The sequence below is a fragment of the Haliotis asinina genome, chromosome 15 (assembly GCF_037392515.1).
Source record: "Haliotis asinina isolate JCU_RB_2024 chromosome 15, JCU_Hal_asi_v2, whole genome shotgun sequence".
NCBI classification, from domain to species: domain Eukaryota; kingdom Metazoa; phylum Mollusca; class Gastropoda; order Lepetellida; family Haliotidae; genus Haliotis; species Haliotis asinina.
Window position 1 is genome coordinate 16,490,834 of NC_090294.1, and position 22,270 is coordinate 16,513,103.

The following is a 22,270-nucleotide window of genomic DNA, read 5'->3' on the forward strand; positions in this document are numbered from 1 at the left end:
CAAGAAGTTAGCTTCACATATACAGCGAATCAATCACTGTACCTTCTCCTGAAAAGCGAAAGACTGTTCTGCTGAAGTCGTCAAGGGGCGGTGGAATACCCTCCCCACTCCCCTCCCCCAGTGGTTAGAGCGTTCGCTCGTCACTCCAAAGACTCAGGTTCGATTCCTCCAACGGGCACAGGGTGCGAGGCCCATTTCCCAGCCGTGATATTGACTGAGTATAGCTAATCGCGACGTAAAACTAAATTGCCTCACTTTCTGTAACGCAAAGCGCGTACTCATCTAAGTCAACACATTTGATCACCTCAGTACAGATAATCCCGAAGTGTCAGCAGACATACAAATGTTTTGGTAGGATAGGTTTTTGAATGATGCATCTTTGGCTCAGTGAAAACAGTTGACGTCAGATTTATCGACGGGTGTAAGCAATCCCTCACTCAAAAAATGTGCAGAAACATATGTTTGTCAACACGGCATTCATGGGGGCACACACTGCACTGTGATGCGACCTTTGAATACATAAATAGTTTTTTAGATAGTTTATTATTATAAAAATTCAAATTTTGAAACAGTTGCACTATATACAAGTGTTAGATTTCAGATTTCTTCACATTTTGAAGAAACGCTTTTTGGAAATGGCATGATCAAGGACGTGTACTATCTTGGTCGGCAATTTTGCTGTCTCTGAGATAAAGGCTGACCCCAGATAATGTCTCACACACTCACCGATAAACATGCGTGAATTACTTACCATACTAATTTTACTGAAGGTAAGAACATGCACGTGTTACTTCATATGTAAGATCGTGAGGTGATCATTATTAGTCGGTTGTACTGGAGTTGTATATGTCATCGGGAGATGCACTCTCAGACGCTGTGGTGATAGAGGTGTGTTCAACGTCATATGCCTGGAACAGAACACGATAGGGTCAAGAAACTGTCACCATTCTAATGATGAGAATTCAAGTTAACATTTTTCGAACCAAAGGTGACAGCTGAGTCAGATTTAAATTATTTACTTTTTCTTGGCTGGTGACTGCGTGAGTGAGTGAGTAGGTCTGTGGGTGGGTACGTGAGTGAGTGGGTTTTTGAGTGAGTGAGTGGGCATGTGGGTGGGAGTTTGGGTGAGTGAATGGGTGTGTGGGCGAGTGAGTGAGTGAGTGACTGAGTAAGCACGATCGAGTATTGAGGTACTGGGCGTAAATCTAAAATGTTACTGAAATGCAAAATTACTCAGATTAATAGTGCGACTTCACGATGAATAACGTGTCGGGTGATCATTCTGTTGTTATTCCTCCTGTTAAACGTCGCTGTATCAATCACTGGATTGTATAGTCCAGACACGATTACTCACATACAGCCGTCCTACGGGATATTGCTGAGTGCGGCGTCAAACAACAAACAACTTCCCGTCTTTGTACCTGAAATAATATTAATTGCATTTTTCAGACAATAGGGATATTCACTGCCCTCCCTCCATTACCTGATGACGTCACTGAGCATCACGGTAAGTGACCATCCCAATGTTTATGATTGTCTCTGATGCACCGACAACCTTTTCCCATACGGGTTAACACTTGCCATTTGTGAAAGCCGTTACAACGGTGTTTCTAGGCGTAGTCTTGTCAGCTAGGCAATTTAGGAACTTCGGTAAGAAGAGATTGTCTCTATGTTAATTTGAATCATACACAAAGAAAAGGAACGTGTGTGGAAAGTATGTTACGAGAAAATAATTCGGAGGTTAATTTTATCACAGTGCCTGGAATATTAATGTACCGAGCAGTGGTAATATGTGTATCGCTTCGTGTGGATTATAAATAGTTTATATACAACCGGCAGATATACGCTATGGAGAGTATAAATAGTTTATAAACTATTTATAAATGTATATATGCACAAATAGTTTATAAACTATTTATACTCCCATGGTGTATATCTGCAGGTTGTAGCCATGCAGTGTCCAGTTTGTGGCGATTCAACCTAAGTCTATGTTCGCCAACGGTCAATAAAAAATGACAACGCGCGAATATTAAACACAGGGAGTGGTGAAGTTGTTAAAGCGTTCGCTTGTCACGCCGAAGATCAGTGTTACATTCACTATTGGTTTTAGTGTGTGAAACCAATGTCTGTTCTTCGCCGAGGGGATTTACTTGCATATTATTAAAAGGGGCGTAAAAAACTTCTTACACATTTTCCACTAACCCATGTAAGCTTTTAGACCAACTGTTCACTTCGGTCTAATTATTCTTCATTCTTAGCCGAGCGTTCTGTCGAAAGATATGCATTATTTATTTATTTGTTTGTTTGTTTATTGTGAATCAAACCCTAACCCTAACCCTGAAAATTACCGACCTGCGTATACCAAACAATTTATATGCGTGAAAGGGATCGGGTGGTCAGATAAACTGAGTCGATTGATACAGGGTCCTCGTACATTGAACGATGCTTACAATAGCAATCACTGCTTACAATAGCAATCACTGCTTACAATAGCAATCACTGAATTGTCTTGACGAGACTTGTTGACTGAGGCCTCGTTGCCATGCGATAGCTGCAATATTACTGTGGGGTTACACAACACAATGATTCACAAACACACACACACACACGAAAAAAGAAGATAAAAATACACAGCAAACCTTACAAACAAGTTCATTAATGTCTGCGCAAGGGGTCTTGTGTCCCAGTATATCTGACAGGGAGTTTATATCTAGGGCACATTCTGGCGGCCAGACATCCTGTGTGTAGGTGACAGAGCCACTCCCGATAAAACCGCGCACCTGCAAATATGTTCATTGCCGTCACAGTCCCAACCTTGTTGAACCACTTTGATCATGCTTCTGAATTCTCTTCCAAGGTGCTTTGCTAAAAGAACAAAAGCACCGATAGTACTTTATCAGACGATAAAGAAAATCTTTTGCTTTCTTCGCACTGCATTGAGGTCACTACACCATCTGCACGTCTCTGTGAGTGAGAGGGTAATACATGTAATCCTAGTCCCCTATCTCAGTGCTAGGTAAACTTCGAAAAATCTAGGCCCTGGACCTAGATCTTCGAAACTCTTCTAGGATTATGATGGTCGTAAGTACATTGACATTAACACACGACTGTCTTAGCGCTAAGAGAGCTGCCAAAATCTTGGTCCTGCAATACAATACCTTCGTAACACCCATGTTTTTCTGGTTTGGGGCTATTTACTCGACTAACAAAACAGGTGGGAACATTACGTCCAAACTTGTCGACTAAAGAACTGTCTCCACTCAAAATTAAACAGCGACACGACAAGGTACACTACCTCGTCCTGCATCCACAGTCCGATACTCCACCCGTGGAACCTCGCGTAACTAGTCAGCTGCAGGGGCGGATAGGGGATTTTGATGGATCCACTCTTTCTGGATCCACCTATGACCTTCATCTGGGTGTAACAATCTGAAATCATGCTTGTAGTAGAAATGCGACAATGAAATTGCCCAGTATATGGCTTATGCTAAAATTTATATACAGTATGGTTCAAAATTATTGAGAATAGCTAAAGCATTTCATATTATTAAACGAGAACAAATCAGATAAAATTGAATGTATTGTGAAAGTGAACTGACCTTTTCATGTTGTGTAGGTAACAATTTAATATTTTATCAAGTCTCCTTGAGCTTCACGGCACAGTCTAAGACGGGTAGGCATACTTCCTATCAGAGAGGTTAGTGTCTCGTGAGTTATGCTGTCCCAGTATCGGACCACTTCTCTCTTAATGTCTTCAATTTTTGTCAATTTTTGTGATTCACACATTCCTTCATCATCCCCCAAATGTTCTCAATGGGATTTAAGTCAGGACTATATGCAGGAAATGGTAATGCAGTCACATTTTTCTCCTGAAACCACTGCTTGGCATGTTTTGCGGTGTGTTCAGGATCATTATCTTGCTGCAAAATCCAGTCATTTCCATAAAACACATGTGCACTTGGAAGGAGAAAATTATCTAATATGTTAGTGTAGCGTTGACTTGTTAGATTTCCCTCAAACACACAGAGCGGGGTCGTTCCTAATAAGGATATCCCTCCCCATACATGAAACTTTGGGCTGTATTTAGGTCATCGATACAACGGTGCTGACGCAGACTTAGTCCATATTTTCACATTATTGGGATATACCCACATTGAGCTTTCATCAGTAAAAATCACATTTTCGCAGTCAAAGTTTTCATGTGCCAAACACCACTCAACACGCCTGTCTTTATGTTCTTGTTACATGAGAGGAGAAGGAATTCCAGTCTTTTTCTCCCATCCAATATCAATCAAATTTCTTCTAACTGTAGATTTTGATACAACTGTTGATCCCCTTTCTATCATTTCACACCTGATGTTGGAGATGCTTGCCCTTTGCTTTTTAGACGCTAAAATTCCCAGCCGGACGCGATCTGAGAAGTCCAATTTTCTGGGTCTCCCTGCTCCTTTCTGGTGCCCAAAATCCTTTCCCTCTTCAAAATTCTTCCTAATCCTATACACAGTAGAAAGAAGAGTTCCTGTTCTCTCTGCCAATGTATTTACATCATCAATTCCTTGATTACACAACTCAAAAATCAACCTTCTTTTATCTTCAGCAGACATTGTTGACAGTGCTGAGGAAAATGACGTCTGCTACAAATTCAGGGGAGGTAACTCTAATTGTACTATACTCAGTAGGCCAAGATGAGTTACCTCCCTTATACCATTACTTAGTTTTAAGTATCAGTGAATCAGTTGAGGTGTTAGGATAGCTCAAAGTAAGAAGAAAAATTCTCAATAATTATGAACCAGACTATACAGAAGATATCAAAGTAACCGTGTATAATTTGTTTCACTGATAATGTATGTTTCACATAGGCGGATCCAGACGGGGAGGGAGTGGATTGCGGATGTGGGATGCAAGGTTGTACCCCACGCCTTTCTAAGCAAAATCTGTATCTGCTTCTGTTATAACCTATGGGGCAGACAAGTCAGTAGAACAGTACCTCAGTTAGCCCTGAACGGGGATTGTTGTTTTAGGTCATCGACAGCATCGATTTATGCTGTGTGTTAGGTATTAATTGCCCCCAACTATTATAGCTCAAGCATCTGCTTTAACTATAAAAGTTCAGGGCCAAACTGCACTTTATAACACTACATATGGCAGTAGAACGCCTATTCAAGGAGGTAGCGAGTGGCTTAATGTGAAGTTATTTCATTGTCAGTAAGCATAACTGCCCCCTACTCCCTGCAGTCCAGGCCGACAGTGAAGAAGTGCTTGTCTGCAGATCGTCGTCCAGCACCTGCTCGCTGAATGACCGAGGCAACCTCAAGATAGAGTTCTCTGCCCTTGGTAAGGCCTTCAACCTTCACCTTGTTCCAAGCCAGCCTCTTACTTCCGTCTACGGTGATTATGGGATACCAGTCATGGTCTGGGGAAAGGAGAGGAAGAAGGTCAAGATGATGAAATTTCAAGAGGTCAGAATATACTGAGGACTTCGTGTTTCCAATTCAGTTAGTGTTAGTGACGAGAAGCGGTAGTTGTTGACGTTGTGCTTGGTTGTTTTTGGTTTTTGTATTTGTTTTTTTTTGTTGTTTTTTTGTTTTGGTTTTGGTTTTTGGGGGGTGGGGGTGGGGTGGGGTGGGGGTGGGGGGGTATGGGGTTGATGTTGTTTTGTGGGGTGCTGTTTTTTATTATTTTGCCGTTGTTTTGTTTTTTGTTTTTGGGGTTTTTTTTGTAGCTACGTATATAGATGTAAGAATAAAGTCGTCATGAAGGAACCGTCAGTCACACTGACTGTGGTTTGGGTTTGGTTTGGTTTTTCTTTTCCGCCACCATCAGCAATATTCAACTTTTATGGCGGCGGTCTATATGTGATCGAATCTCGACCAGACAATCAAGTGATCAACTGCACGGACATCAATCTATACAATTGGGATACGATGTCATGTTTCAACCAAGTCAGTCAGTCTGACCATCTTATCCCGTTAGTCGTGTTTTACGACAAGCATGGGTTGATGAGAGACCAATTCTAACCCGGATCTTCATGGGTATAATATGTTGAAAGTGGAGTGTCCAGTCAATGTTTGAGGTAGTGAGAATTAATTACTCTGAGAAAATTGTGACGAATACATTTAATGTATTTACATAATTATACACAATAATCGATATACAAACATGTAGTGTTACCCATACTGGGTTGTCCAGTATTAATGTATGAATGTATTACGTGGATGCACACGTGTGCGTATGTGTCTGTGGGTGCGAGACTAGGTCTGTGTGAGTGATCAACAACACTGATTAATTTAGAAATCAAATCTTCCAAACACTGAGTCCATATCCGTTGTTAAATTTGTTATGACCGCACTGAGCAAGGGACCCCGTTCCTGAAAGCGACAGTCGTAACTCCCATACCTTAACATAGACTTATGTATATGTATAAGCGTTGTCAAGAAACGCTGTCAACTTGGCTTTATGTTTCCTGTAGCACAACATTCACTTCTACCATGATCAACACAGCCTCGGCGCTTTTGCAGTGCAGTTCCACGTGTCTACTAATGGAACTCAATTCATATCTCTGGTAAGACAGGAGTTAAACTTAATTCATCGAACTGGTATTCTTATAGACAACAAAAACGTGGGTTGGGAGAAAAATGGTCCTTTGTTCATAATAGGTCACGTTAAGATATAGAAACAAACTCATCAATACTGTACAGTACACATTTTTGAGAATGTTTATCAGATATGTCATTCCATTCTACTACATGCCACAAACACGTTTTCAGAAGAAATCGATTTTACAATTAATCTGTAATAAAAGCTTTAAATGTTGTGAGAATCTTGTGAATTCTTATGTACTATGGAAAGAGAAAACTATCCCTATCAAAACTATACAAATAGTTAAGCAAGGTCCAAGTCTTGCAAAAAGTGAGTGAGTGAGTGAGTTTAGTTTTACGTCGCACTTAGCAATATTCCAGCTATATGGCGACGGTCTGTAAATAATCGAGTCTGGACCAGACAATCCAGTGATCAACAACATGAGCATCGATCTGCGCAATGGGGAACCGATGACATGTGTCAACCAAGTCAGCTAGTCTGACCACCCGATCCCGTTAGTCGCCTCTTACGACAAGCATAGTCACCTTTTATGGCAAGCATGGGTTGCTGAAGGCCTATTCTACCCCGGGACCTTCACGGGTCATTGCAAAAAGTAATATCTTTCATCAGATGATGTTTCATCAACACGTGGGATGAAAACCTTCATGTGATATGGATATTTTTATAACACAAGTAGATTGTTGGAGGCAATGTGTAATTTTAGGATATTTGTATATTTAGGACGGCATCTTACCCGGCACTGACTACGACGTTGTTGTCAGTCCTGTCCGGACTTCCGGTTCCAGATGGACACAAGATGGCGGCGTGACATCCCGGCACAGAATCTTAAAGAGAATTGTCGACAAGGCCTCACAAACTGTAAGTGTTAGATGCGCCTGTAAAATATCGGATTGCCGCCCTCAACAGCACCTGCCCTTTGTTGCATATGCATAGAATATATAGAATATGTCAGTAAATGAATAGATCAGTATATCGGTCCGAAAAGCAGAGTCATATACGTATCACAGACAAAAGGACGTGTTTGGAGAATATTATGGTTTCTTCCCCTCATTCTTCCGCTCCCTAAATAATCATGAGTGAGTAAGTTGGGTTTTATGCCGGTTTTAGCAATATTCCCACAATATCATGGCGGGGGACACCAGAAATGGGCTTCACACATTGTACCCATGTGGAAATAGAACCCGGGCCTTCTGCGTGACGAGCGAACGCTTTAATCACTAGGCTACTCCACCGCACCTCTCCAATGTGTATCACCTTGATGTGAAGCTGATGAAGTGGTGTACCCTACTGGTTTCAATATGTTAAGTCCTTATCTGGAGTCAACCACCGTGATGTTGCTGGAATACTGCTAAAAGCGACGGGAAAATACACTGATTCATTCCAGAAGAAACTAAAAGAATAACATCATGAGCGTGTGCTTATCATCATCAAGTCATATTTTGAATGTATAATTTATACTTCTATAGGCAGGTATCCTTTTAAGCAAGTCCATAATAGTTACTAAGAATCGATTAAGATATTTTGATGAAAAGTGAACATTTATCAATGTAAAACGGGCGATTTCATCATATTTCGGTGAACATAGTTAAGCAACTGTCTGAGCGTGCCAACATGGCTGCAACATCCAAAATTATCCATACACATTTGCACATATTCGGTCCTCAAAGTTATTGATATGGCAAATGCCACCGTGTAGAAGAGACAAGGATTGAAATATCTCTCTGTTTATCTCCATGTTTATCTCTCTGTTTATCTCCCCGTTGCACCCCTCCCTCTCTTTTTCTCTCTCCATCTGTATGAGTATGTGTGTGCGTGAGTGAGTGTGTGTGTGTGTGTGTGAGAGAGAGAGAGAGAGAGAGAGAGAGAGAGAGAATATGTGTCTTGGAGTGAGTGTGTGTGTGTGTGAGAAAGAGAGAGAGAGACAGACAGAGACAGAGACGAGACTAATGTTAACGGCATCAGGTGGTTTGTCTCGCTGACTAAGTTGACTCCCATAATCGTATCAGAACTACAGTGGAAGCTGTCGAAACCGGCACTCATCGGGACTGAAGAACTAGTCCGGTTGAGACAGCGTGCTGGATTGTAGAGCTGATGATAAATGTACAAGTCAGGAGTAGGACTGAGAGTTTACGCTGGTGTTGACAACTTGCCGGATTGGAGAGATGCCGGTTTTGACAGCTTCAACTGTACGTACGTACATCGATACTCGTGAAGTTCATGGCTGAATGTTCTCATTGAGTGTCGATCATTTTCAGGTCTCCATTTAGTTGGGATAGGACTGAGTGGCGCATGAAACAAAACACCTGCTAAAAAATGTTACTCCAAGAGTATGTGAAATATTGAAACATATTGCTCTGTTTAAAAATAGTTGATGGGAATACTATTTTAATGCCTAGTGATGAATTTTATTTAACACTTATGCTTTTTACAGTTTCATCATATCTATCTTTAGCAACAATTGCAGCGTTTCGCAACACGTCCAGCCATGCCCAGACACTTCCGTTAGAAACCTGCTTAGCACGACAAAATCGTTAATTGAATATCCCCAATAGATTTGTCATTGGTTGAAGCAGTTGCGAATACAGTACAATATTTGGATTGGCAGATACCTTCAAGCCTTTCTATTTGAGGTTAACAGTATTCCATCTTCTCAGTGAATAAAATGAAGTGAAATTAAGATTGCGAATCGTCATAATTTATAACTTGCCAATTGAACATTTATAATTAGAATTTTGTTCAAGTTAGGATAAACGTTGTATAACAAACGACCATATATTCAAATCGGTATTATTGGTGTGTATTACAAGGGTGTAAGCACAGTAGTTGGAACAGTGAAACAAATGCACGAATATGATATGCTGTATATGATTACCTTGACAACCCTTCTTGGGCTCGGTGTTTCATTTTATGTGCATACCCCCTTGTAATACAAACCGATAATAACTATTTGAAACTATGATCGTATGTTAAATAACTTTTATCTCCAGCCGAATAGAAGTCTCTGATTCAAATGTTTATTTAGCAAGGTAAAATTATGAAGATTCGCAATCTTAATTTCACTTTATCTGATATACATTTTTGTTTAAAGTGAAATTCATCTACACGATGTCACTGTAAACAGACTAAAGAACGTGTGTTACAAACACGTTTATAAGTTTTAGGTCATAGCCACTGGCTGTATATTTCCTACGAAATGTGTATAACGAACATTCGTAACAACCAATTAAGATTAGTGGTCCCTTTAAGTTCTTTATAGCCACTGTTTGCTGTAGATTATATTGTAAAATGTCCATTTAATCATGGCCATCTCCCAAATATATGGAGTGGTGGGTGGAGTTAATTTATTCTCAATGGAGTTATTTTCCCAATCCAGCCATTACTGTTCATGTATTTTGTCGTATAGTGGTGAGATTAATCAAGCAGGGACAGATCCCAGTTGATGCAACGTGACGACATACTCGTGTGTTTTGAGTGGGTTATACGACACAACACAAACGAATAATCTGCCTTGTGATAATCGGGATATGTAGAGTGGAAACACTACCGGGGAAAATATCAAAATAACGATGTCAGCTATCATTAAATATCTTATACGAGTATATATACTGTTTTTATTGCTTTTTCATAAAATTATTGGGTGTTTTCGAAGGTCAATCGTGAAAATGCCAAGTCATGTCACTCAGCTGGATGAGAAGACATTTGTTTGTGAACCATTTTTTTAGGACCCCATATATTTTTTAAAATATGAGTTATTTATACAGACCCGTGAAGATCCAGAATAGAAATGGTCATCAGCAACTCGTAAGAGATGATAACGGGATCGGGTGGTTAGGTTCGCTGACTTGGTTGACACATGTCATCGTATCTTAGTTGTTTAAATCGATGCTCATGCTGTTGATCACTGGCTTGTCTGGTCCAGACTCGATTATTTATTTATTTATTTATTTATTTATTTATTTATTTATTTATTTATTTATTTATTTATTTATTTATTTATTTATTTATTTATTTCCAACTATATTTTTTTTCATTTTGACAACTATTTTCATAATACATTTAAACAACCCTATGCGATACCACGGAGCCAGGATGTGATCAATATTGTCCAGTGGAATTGTGGTCTATGTTCCAGATCCCCCCGTCCCACCTTGACCCCCGGGACACGCACACAACCACTACCTCACCCACGGGCTCGGTCTCAGGCACTGTGGAGGTTCTCGTATGGACAGACTTCTCCATGTACCAATCGTTCCTCAAACAAGTCGGTAGTTATGGCAACATAGACATGGAGATCACGTGGTACGTCGCGGTGGTGCTGAACGCAGTAAGACCTTTCCTGATTCGCTCATATCACATTACTCGCTAATGAAAATGGGGAAATGTTAACGGCCTTTTTAATCATCGTATAACATGTTTACATGGTGTTCCAGCCCTTGTGTAAATTGTGTCTGGATTTCCCGTATTGTCATATTCGAAACTCCATTTCAACAGCAGATATTGGGACGCTTTCACACAACCGTTTCCCTTCAGCAGACATTGTATTTTGATCAACAGTTGACCAGAAACCCACGTTAGATAGCAATCTTTAACTTATAGCCGTGGCACTGTGAAATGAAATATTTTACGGTGGATTTAAATTGTTGAAATGAATTTTGAATTATGACAGCGAGACTACCAGAGGCTATTTTCAATTTCCTGTAGCGAAAGAAAGCATGCGTTTGCCTGACACGGGTAGAGGTCCTGAGTTTATACACATTTAGACACCGTTATCATGAACTTCGATGTCTCGAAACTATGACTGTCCCGAAATAAAAGTAATGTTTTTCTACACTTTTTCCGTCAATCTCGACACATCGATGTTTAGCTATGTTTGGAGAGACACTCGAATCGATGTTCAAGATGAACTAATTCATCCTTGCATTCATGGCTCATTTCTGGTCTTCGTTGGGGGATCGGGTAGTCAAGGCCGTTGTCTTGATGAAAAATACCACCCTGTCCCAGTTGCGAAGAGCAAGGCTCATTATGGTAGTCACCGGATTGTCTGGTGCAGCCGCGATTTATCCATGGCCCAATTGACCTTGGTTAGGGGATCGGCTGGTCAAGATCTTTGTCTTGATTAATGAATATCATCTTGTCCAAATTGCGAAGAGCAATGTTCATTATGGCAGTCACCGGATTGTCTGGTGCAGCCGCGATTTATTACAGACCGTCACAAAGCTGGAGTGTAGCTAAATGGGGCGTTAAACAATAAACAAACAAACACACTCATCCCAAGGGTATCTCTGAGTATACATCTGCATTGGGTTTGAAGCCATGGACTTTACCTGGTGTCATTGATGATCATATGAGATCCATGTATATAATACTACCCTTGTTCTGCCTTTCACAAACAGTACCGTCTGTTTCGGCGGATTACAGAGATTGGTCATTCTTGGCTTTGAGGGCGCTGCAGCATCCTGGTGCTTGAAGCGTTGGTTCGTCACGCCAAAGATCCGGTTTTGATTCTTCAGTTAGTATATGTGAAGCATATATCTGGTACCCTCGATTCCCGGAATGGTTTATCATTCCATTGCATTGAGTGTGTGAGTGAGTGATGTTTAATTTACCGCTGCCATTATCAAAATTCCAGCAATATCCCGGCGGGGGACACCAGAAATTGGCTTCACATTTTGGCTTCAAGCCATGTGGGGAATTGAACTCGGGTGACGAACGAACGTTTTAAGCACTAGGCAACCCCGACCGCCCCTCCATTGCCTTGAAACAGATGGTGATCCCAAATGGCTTAAGGCGACGTAAAAATATCTTTAATTCGTTGGCGGTGATCAGTGATGTAATACGATATTTCGTGTAACAGTAAACTCTGTTTTTCCCAGGCAGACAGGATATACAAGGATGGTATACGTGACCCTACCCTCGACATCTCCCTTACCCTGGCTGGAACTGTTGTGTGCTCTGTAAGTTGCTATATTTACCATAGCCGTCAGGCTGCATTACAGCGTAACGCTGTACTGTATGACACGTGGGAGTTGGAAATCTCACCTGCAATTAATGGGTTAATATATTAACACGGCTGAAGGTTACCGACCTGACTCACACCTTTGGTGGCGTCCCGTAAAGGCTTTCATCGTGGCGTTCTGACTTTACGTACATGTTTTGATCTTGACGTTCTAAGTCACGTACGTGTTTAAGGTTGACTTCCTTACGTCACGTACATGTTTTAAGATTGATGTATTTGAGTCGCATGTACGGTTTAGAATTGACTGACTTACATCCCGTACCTCTGATACAGGCGTCATACTTTAAGTATGACGTATTTAGTTCACGTATAGACCTAAAGATTGACGTATTTACGTCAATAGAGGCTTTAGCATAGAGGCTTTAAGGTTGACGTATTGACGTCACGTGTGCGTTTTAAGGTTTGGGTATTTACGTAAGTTAGCTCCAAATTTGACGTATTCATTTTACATACACTCTTCAAGGTTGACGGGTTCCATCACTAATAGTCATAGAGACTTGTTGATGACATAAACGATGCATGTATATAGGAATATTAAACATAAATATACTAATACACGGACTAATAGACTAAACAACAAACAAAGGACAAATACTAACTAGTTTTCGTAGCATTTTATTTGTGGCATGTCGCTATTTTGGCCTTGATCCTTTATATTTATATTTATATTTATATTTATATTTATATTTATATTTATATTTATATTTATATTTATATCTATGTTTATATTTATATCTATATTTATATTTATATTTATATTTATATTTATATTTATATTTATATTTATATGATCACATATGTGATTATAGTGGAATATTTCTGCAAAGAAATATATCATCTAAGCAGAAATTGGAACGAATTGTGTTTTTTGTAATGTATGTTTTTCTGAAATAGTTTTGTTGTTATTTGATTATAAACTGTAAAGGTGTCGAACATTCAATCACTTTTTGCTAACATTCATTTCTCAGCATCTTCATTTACAAAAACATTTCTAAACATCAGTGTTTTCATCAGTTTACAATACTGTGGTAAATATACCTTACGCAGTGCCATGACGCTCGATGCTCATGATGCCAATCACCGGATTGTTTGGTCCAGATTCGATAATTTACAGATCACCGCCACATGACTGGAAAACTGCTGACTCAGTGAACGTGGAACACATACTTATATACCGTATTATATTTTCCTTAAATATTGAATGTTGATGAATGAGGTACCGGTGAAATGAGGATATTATAACATCGTGATTACCTTTTTTCGTTGGTACGTATAGTAAGCCATCTGAGTAACGAAACGATTAACGATGCAGTACATCGCCAGACTCCGGCGTGTTCCCGCTTCACCGAGGATCACAGAATCAACGACACTGTCAACAACCACATCGCCCTTGACGACTTCGCCGGTCAACTCAGTGAGGCCTACAAGGAGGCCAGAATTCACTTTCGGTTTGATCAAGCTACTGCTTTGACCAGGTATTTGAGTGAGTGAGTGAGTGAGTGAGTGAGTGAGTGAGTGAGTGAGTGAGTGAGTGAGTGAGTGAGTGAGTGAGTGAGTGAGTGAGTGAGTGAGTGAGTGAGTGAGTGAGTGAGTGAGTGAGTGAGTGAGTGAGTGTATACCAAGTGATATATCTAAACCAACTAATCTTTTATCCAGAGAATGACAAAACATTACTTGATTGTTTAAACAGCAAGGACAAAAGTGAATACACATTGTTGCCCTGCTGTTTCTTATATAGCCTTGAGGGCTCACATTATACGTTACCTCGTATTAGTGTTACCTACAATCATCCTCCCAGAAAAATGAAGCTTTGAAAGAATGTGTAAAGACTGGACGCGTTAACGGTATCACGTAAGTACAGGCTTTCGCTCTTCGCGTTGAAGACCCGGTTTCGACTCCCCTCATACGTACAATATTTTAAGCCCATTTCTGGTGTCCCCAGTGTGATATTGCTGGAATATTGCTAAAAACCGCTTTAAACTAAACTCACCCACCTAAATACACTAAAACACCGCCCAGCTGAAGACCTAAGGAGACACTTCGAGTTACCTGACGTTCGACTCAAATAAAGAAATCCCGAGACAGGGCCAAGGTTTCAGTTCGAGACAATAGCAAGCTCAACACATCAGTGACCGACAAAACCAAGTTTGGCAGTAGTTCACACATTTCGTTTAAACTTCAGACTTGATCTTGTGGATCCAAATGGGACGCCGATAGGTAAGTGTTTGTTTTGTGTTTTTGTCACGAAAACTGATGTAACTGAGAAACAATTAAACCGCAACAATGAAACATAATTAACAGTTCATCCATCTCTAGAACAGTGTTTTCCTCATCTGTCTTGTACAGTCTGGTGTGAAATGGTGAAGAGAACATTTTAATTGTATCCTAATTTTCATGATGACATGTCAACAATAACTTTAAGCAATAAAGTTAGGAAGATGATGATTAAATTTGTCCTGAGAACTCTCGTAAACCTGCTTCTTTTATTTAAACGTGCTGAGCAGGTATAAGTTTTTACACATTTTAAAACGTTTTATTGATTTAGTTAAAGTTTGCATTTGCATAATAATAATATGTTTATGAATACATATGCATAATCAGGAGGCAACAAATTGTCGTTATTTATCTTAGCGTGAGTAAATGAGTTTCCTTTACGCCGCACTTAGCAACAATCCAGCTATATGGCGCGGTCTGTAGATAAATGATTGTGGACCAGACAATACAGTGATCAGCATCATGAACATCGATCTACGCAACTGAGATACGATGACATGTATCAACCAAATCAGCGAGCCTGACCACCCGATCCGGTTACTCGCATTTTACAGGCGAGCATGGGTACTGAAGATAAATTCTAACCCGGATTTTTAGGGGTTTAATACCATGTATAGTAGAATTTCAGTTTAACACAGGTGCAGAGGAGTTGGAGTTTCCAGTGCCTAGATTTCCGAGGCTATGTTTACGCTAAGATATTTAATGTTAATGAATGGCACTCTCGGCAATCATAACGCCAAGAAAGCTTCGAAAATCTAAGTCCACATCTGTAGTGGGCATATGAGGCACGACCACGGCTGTGGACAGACTAACATAATCAGCGCGAGTTTAGGATTTCAAACCAATGTCATATGATTAGGGCACGGTGAAGGTCAGTAAGGGATGCAGCTCTGCACAGATTCTGACGCCTTTTCACTGTACATCTCAATTGTCTTGTTTCCTTTTCGTAACCGAGGTGTATCCTTCACGGACAAAATATGCTCACTCTACGATGGCAAGTCCTCCTCACTGGTAGAAGACCAAGGTGCCTTCAGTTGTGTGGGAACAGTGGCCCACGAACTGGCGCACGTGTGAGTTGAGTTTATTTCGTGTGATCCCGAAAAGATGGTGAGTTAGTGAGTAGGTTCTCCGCTGTTTTAACCAGTGATATCATGTCAGCAGGACAGCATGTGGAGTAACCTTACGCCGAAGGAGCAGGCGAGGTCGATTCTCTACATCTTTTTTTACTATCAAACCAGTGATCAACATCATGAGCATTCTTATACCCAGATGGGATACAATGACTTGTGTCAATAAAGTCAGCTAGCCTGACCACCAGGTCCCATTAGTTCTTTCTTGGGACAAGCATAGGCTGCGCGAGCCCAGTTCTAACCCGGGTCTTCACGGGCATCAAATCTCTACACGGTATGACTTTTGGTGAATCACACCAGCTCGATTTTGGTATGGACTGGCTACGAATTCAATACATTAGACACTTGGGCTGTAATAATACATCGATGGAGTATATAAATATTATATCGATGGATTGCAATTATTGAGACGAAGAAGAAACGAAAAAGTATCGATGTGTGACTATCGACAGTTTAGTAATTGACTCCGTTGATAAATGCGCTCCCTGCAAAATACAGGAAGTACCACATTCGTTATTCCCATTGTTATCTCTGAAACAGTTTTGAGTCTGCTTTCAAGTTTCCTGTCAGTTATAAAAAAGAGACTCTATTTCAGCTTGTTTTTATTTCATGTAAACTATGGATTCATTGGAAAAAAATCGACAGTTCAAGGAGAAAAAAAACTATTGTAATAGTTACTCGCAATAGACTATCGCTCTCGCAATAGTTGTTTCCCCGTCAATAGTGACCCCTATCCGACACCGTGCTCACTCCCGAAATGGTCAGGCTCGCTGGCATATCCCAAGTGCGTAGACAGGTGCTCATGATGTTGATCACTGGACTGAATGGTCTAGACGGGATTATTTATAGATCTTCGCCATGTAGCTGGTATGGTGTTGAGCACGGCGTTAAATTAACAACCAGCCATCCCCAAATCGTATCACATTACAGTGGTATAGTTCATATTCCACTGTAAGTCTGAAACACAATCCTTCATCTGAATATGTGTGACAGTGTTGTTTTACTGTTGTTTTATCTACATTTCAGTATCCCCCCGGGGAACTCCACAAATGCGTTTCCTATATTATAGGCGAATGGGCACAGTTAATACATACGAAAAACTAATATTACTGCAACATATACGAATATAAACCAGTGTTGTGTGTTCATTTGTAGCATTAATCAACACTCATAACATCTTGTTGATGCAGCTAATGTCGACCGCCCTTCAAATGTCATTATCCGATTTGGTCATTACATGATCTTAACCACCACAAAGTGTAAATTGAAATGTCTTTCAAAACTTGTATACTTGTGTGTAGTTTCATACTATGGAGACGTAAGGCATATGCCAATGATGACTGATTCATTGTACTATTTTCTCTCGCAGGCTTGGTAGTGATCATGACGGGGTGTACCGCGGCAAAGCGTGTTCCGCCGCGGATGGATACATAATGTCACCTTTATCACCGCTTGTCAAAAATGGATTTGTTTTCTCACAGTGTTCGATTGATTCCATGAAGAAAAACCTGTTGTAAGTTAATGGATGTTGGCTTTATTAGAATTTGAAAACATAAAGGCATTTTAGTTCCATAAAGATTACCAATTACTTCTCGAGGGCAATAATATTTTACAACGGAAATACTCTAAAGAAACGATAGTTTGGGTTTTTTTTCTTCACGTAATAAAGACCAAAGACCATGTTGTCCAAAACAACATCATCTTGAACTAGGGGATTATAATTAAGACTGTCTTAACAAACTAGCTTGATACAAATATTATGATAATTGCTTAATTACAGTTTTAGTGTTTTCCTGAACGCACAGAAATCATTAGCAGCACAAAATTTGATATGGAAATGAAGTAAAGATATCATAAATGGGTAACGTTTCGTATCCATACATGCGGTTTTATATCTACCGATCTCATGGTGTTAGTTCGAAAGCAGTCTATCTTCTGTATCGCTTATCATATACACTCAACAACCAAACATCGCACTTTCACTCATTAAAATTCAAGGGTTTCGGTATCCTCGTTAAAAGATATATGCAGGAAATCAGTATTTGAAATGTGAGAGAGATGCAATCCTTGGTGTTTTAATTCTGCTGTCCTTACTCCGTCATGGGTCAATCAAAACAGCAATCTAGGCCAGCGATCCCAATAGTCGTGTCTTACCATAAGCATGGTTCCTGGAAACCATTTCCAAACATTGGTACTCAATCTCACAACATTGAAGTCATCGTGATATTTACAGACACCCTGGTTATTCATGTCCAACTGTGCGTCATTATTTTAAACGTACCAACTATACACTGGCGATCACTTTTCACTACGTATGACGAAGACGAGACGTCACTCAAAACGAGGTCATTAACTCCCATGATGCACTTCCGGGGACTGATTCACCTGGACTGTCAGCAAAACAAGCGATGGAGGTCATTAGAGGTCTCGATGTTTTTAAATGAACATCCGCAATCCTAAAATGACCTTTTCGTGACAAAGACCAAAGATCATTTGTGGTACTTCGATTTGGATGAAGCTTTTACTTCTTAAGCAAAGTACATTTTAGCAGGGTTTACATTGGAAAACACGTCCCCGTATCTTATTAATTGATTTATAACGTGATGCGTATAAACTGAAATGGTCCTGCTACTGCATGCACATTGATGATTGAATCACCGAGACTCTTGGAAACAGTCCATGGCTAGACTTGATAAAAATTAACAGTAACTAAACGAAGGCCTGATATATCGATTCCACTCACATTCATATTTCTGTATACCGGAAGTTAACCATCGCTGTTGCGCAGATATATGGGCATCCTGCCACCTCCTTCAACATCAGATACCCCCCGGTTATTTCCTTCATCAACACAGCACACACTGTCACTTCAATTCCTCACAGCCGCACCTGTCACTTCGTCTTATGATACTTCCTCAAGACATATTTTCCTTCGAAACGTAACGTCTTCCGATAGCGCAGTCACTCTTGCCACTTCCTCCGCCAACGCAATCTCTCCTAACCCGTCAAATTGCGAACACGTAAAGATACCGGTTAGAGTTGGTCTTAAGCAACCCATGCGTGTTGTAGGCGGCGACTAACGAGATCGCCTGGTCAGACCCAGTGACTTGGTGGACAAGTGTTATGCTATCTCAGTTTCGTAGATCGATGCTCATGATGTTGATCACTCGATTGTCTTTTCTAAGATGCTTCGGCGAAAGATCAAAGGCGCCGACAATACTTTATCAGACGACAATGTGCGCTTTTTGCATTACGTCACAATGTGTTGACGTTGCTGCGCCATTCCAGTCTGCCCCCTCGTAACTGAACTTTTTTGCATTACGTCATAATGTAACCGACGTCACGATGGATGTCAGCTGCCATCGCCTCCTACAGCCTTCCATAGTAAAGTGCTTCGTCGCATCCCGTTTCTTGGTTTGCAGTAGCACCACACAGCCAACATCACTGTGGAAACATTACGTTTATGTTTTCCGACGAATAAAATGTCTCATAGTTCGACTCAAAATCTTACAGACACACGGTAATGTTGACGATGTTTACATTCCCACAATGCAATCGTGGAATGTCGCTTGACTTGTCAACTTCCTCTGAATGTACTGATCTAAACTTTCGTTGGTAGTAGAAATTAGGCGGTCATATTGCCTTGTATGCATGGTTTAAGAGAATCATGGATGTAATTAAAATGATCTGAAGAAGTTATTTAACCCGCACACAAACCATCACCAAACTGTTCATCATTTGTTTTTCTAGTATAACCGTTGTCTTAAAGTAGGGGGCTGACGCGTCGGTTAGCCCTGTGCGAGGATTCGTAATTTAGGTCACAGACACCGTCGTTTTTTCTCTGCCATAGATTAATCGAAATTAGGCTTAGAAGTTATTGAATACGGCATCTTAGAAAAGAAATACAGTTCCTTCTACCACCATGTATAGTGTAATAAAGCACACATTCGCCCTGAACTATTATAGTTAAAGCACGAGGATGCTTGCGTCCAGACTCGAGTTTGTGCAGACCGCCGCAACATGGCGGCATTATTGCTGAGTAAGCCGTTGAATAACATACAAACAAACAATTTCACCTACCACTTCCTACAGCAATGCAACGGGCCTGCTACTTCTTCCAACATCACAACTTCTTCTACTACCTCCTTAACAACACAACCTCTCCTACCACTCTCTGTCACAACTTCCAACAACACATCCAACCACTTTCTCAAACCGCTTCCTGAATTACGCAACCTTTCCAATCATTTCCTTCTACAACACAACCTCTCCAAACACTTCCTCCATCAACACGACCCCTCCAACCACTTGTTCCATCAACACAAACTCTGCAACCACTTACTATATCAACACAACCTCTCCTACAACTTTCTACAACAGCACAACCTCTCCTACAACTTTCTCAAACGACACAACCTCCCATACTACGTCCTCTTCTACCACTTCCTCCAACAGCACAACCTCTCCTACCACGTCCTTCAACCACGCAACTTCTCCTTCCAATTCATCCACCAACCACTCCCCCCAACACCACAACCTCACCAACCACTTCCCTCAACACCACAACCTCACCAACCACTTCCCCCAACACCACAACCTCACCAACCACTTCCCGTAACACCACAACCTCTCATATCACGTCCTTATGTAACGCAACCTCTCCTAACGCGTCCTCCATCAACGTAACCTCTCCCATTACTTCCTCCTGCGATAAAACCTCTCCTGTGACATTATTCATTTGCCGTTTGCTCTAGCATCCATAAACTCTCCATCCACTTCCTCCACCAACGCAATCTCTCCTACCATTTCCTCTAGCAACACAACTTCTCCGTCCACTTCCTCCTCTCATTGTACAACGTTGTCTGGTCTGTGGACGCCATCAGTTCGGACATCTAACAAAGCCTGCGTTCGTTCTACAGAAAACAATCATCCTACTGTATCCACAACAAGGCGCCGGTGAATCACCTGTATGAATCTGTGTCGACAACCATGCCAGGCCAGGTGTACAACGCGTCGCAGCAATGTGAAGCAATATATGGGACTGACTTCTGTCTGGTGAGATTACAAACTATCATCTAGTGGTCATCACTGGGACAGTATGTATGCACAATATCTGATAGCAGTATACAACAATATGGGACTGATTTGTCTTGTGAGAAAACAAACTATTATCTAGTGTCTTCACTGCGACAGTATCTATATACGATCCCTGACAGCAGTTTTGACCAAAATATGGGACTGCTATCTGTGTGGTTACATAACTATTATCTAGTGTCATCACTAGGACAGTATGTATATACAATATCTGACAGCAATATAGACCAAAATATGGGACTGATTTCCGTCTGGTGAGATAGCAAACTATTATTTAGTGTCATCACTGGGACAGTATGTGTATACAATGTGTGAGTGAGTGATTTTAGTCTTACGCTGGTTTTTAGCAATATTTCAGCAATATCACGATGGGGGACACCAGAAAATGGGCTTCACACATTGTACCCATGTGGGGAATCGAACCCGGTTCTTCGGCGTGACGATCGAACGATTTAACCACTAGGCTACCCCACCGCCCCACAATGTGTGACAACAGTACAGACCAATACATTGGCCTGATTTCTATTTGGATGGATCCCCGGGGTCGTTAAGGCTCCGCCAAAATATCATCAGCCCTGTGAAACCTAGAGTCGCTTTGATTCTGTTCCTCCAGGGGATTCCATGCCCCATACGTGATCACGGCTTCATGGAGGTGGTAAACATCTAAGTGGTAGGATCTGTACCATATCAGGCTTTCCTTGCACATAAAGTTGACATAACGAGCTCATTCAGTCACTCAGTTTCAGCAAACGCTTCACAGAACATATTACGACCCAGTGAATTCTTCTATTTCCCTCTAGAGTGTCGGCACAACACTAGAGGACATATGTTACAAGATGTGGTGTTGGGACCCTTTACTGAGCAACGTGTGCTCTACCAAGTCAGCAGCGGCTCTCGGAACTTCCTGTGGCCCAAACAAGGTACAAGCAAAAAGTGATTAAGTGAGTGAGTGAGACTGCGTGTGAGTGAGTGTGTGAGGCTGCATTTACCCATATATCCCAGCACCATTACGCAAGGAAAATGGGATTCACACATTGGGGAAATTTCCAACACTCCAACCACTAAACTATCCCACCGCCACAAGTGTCAAAGAATACACGTTCTTGAGTTTTCTCAGAAGAAGATTCCACCTGATACTCGGGACAAAACATATGCA

At 40.9% G+C, this 22,270-nt stretch overlaps 1 protein-coding gene across 1 annotated transcript in view; it reads left to right on the top strand.

The window, feature by feature from the left end:
• Positions 1-687: 687 nt before the first annotated feature.
• The window catches only part of LOC137266433 (A disintegrin and metalloproteinase with thrombospondin motifs like), a 28,466-nt gene continuing 6,883 nt past the window's right edge, over positions 688-22,270 (top strand). The window contains exons 1-13 of the mRNA XM_067801930.1: positions 688-770; positions 1,450-1,507; positions 5,236-5,459; positions 6,470-6,562; positions 7,321-7,458; positions 10,733-10,924; positions 12,474-12,554; positions 13,940-14,091; positions 14,799-14,833; positions 15,846-15,960; positions 17,390-17,533; positions 20,940-21,075; positions 21,915-22,034. Of these exons, the coding sequence (XP_067658031.1) occupies positions 735-770; positions 1,450-1,507; positions 5,236-5,459; positions 6,470-6,562; positions 7,321-7,458; positions 10,733-10,924; positions 12,474-12,554; positions 13,940-14,091; positions 14,799-14,833; positions 15,846-15,960; positions 17,390-17,533; positions 20,940-21,075; positions 21,915-22,034 (1,524 nt within the window). The 5' untranslated portion in view covers positions 688-734. The remainder of the gene's footprint in view (positions 771-1,449; positions 1,508-5,235; positions 5,460-6,469; positions 6,563-7,320; positions 7,459-10,732; positions 10,925-12,473; positions 12,555-13,939; positions 14,092-14,798; positions 14,834-15,845; positions 15,961-17,389; positions 17,534-20,939; positions 21,076-21,914; positions 22,035-22,270) is intronic.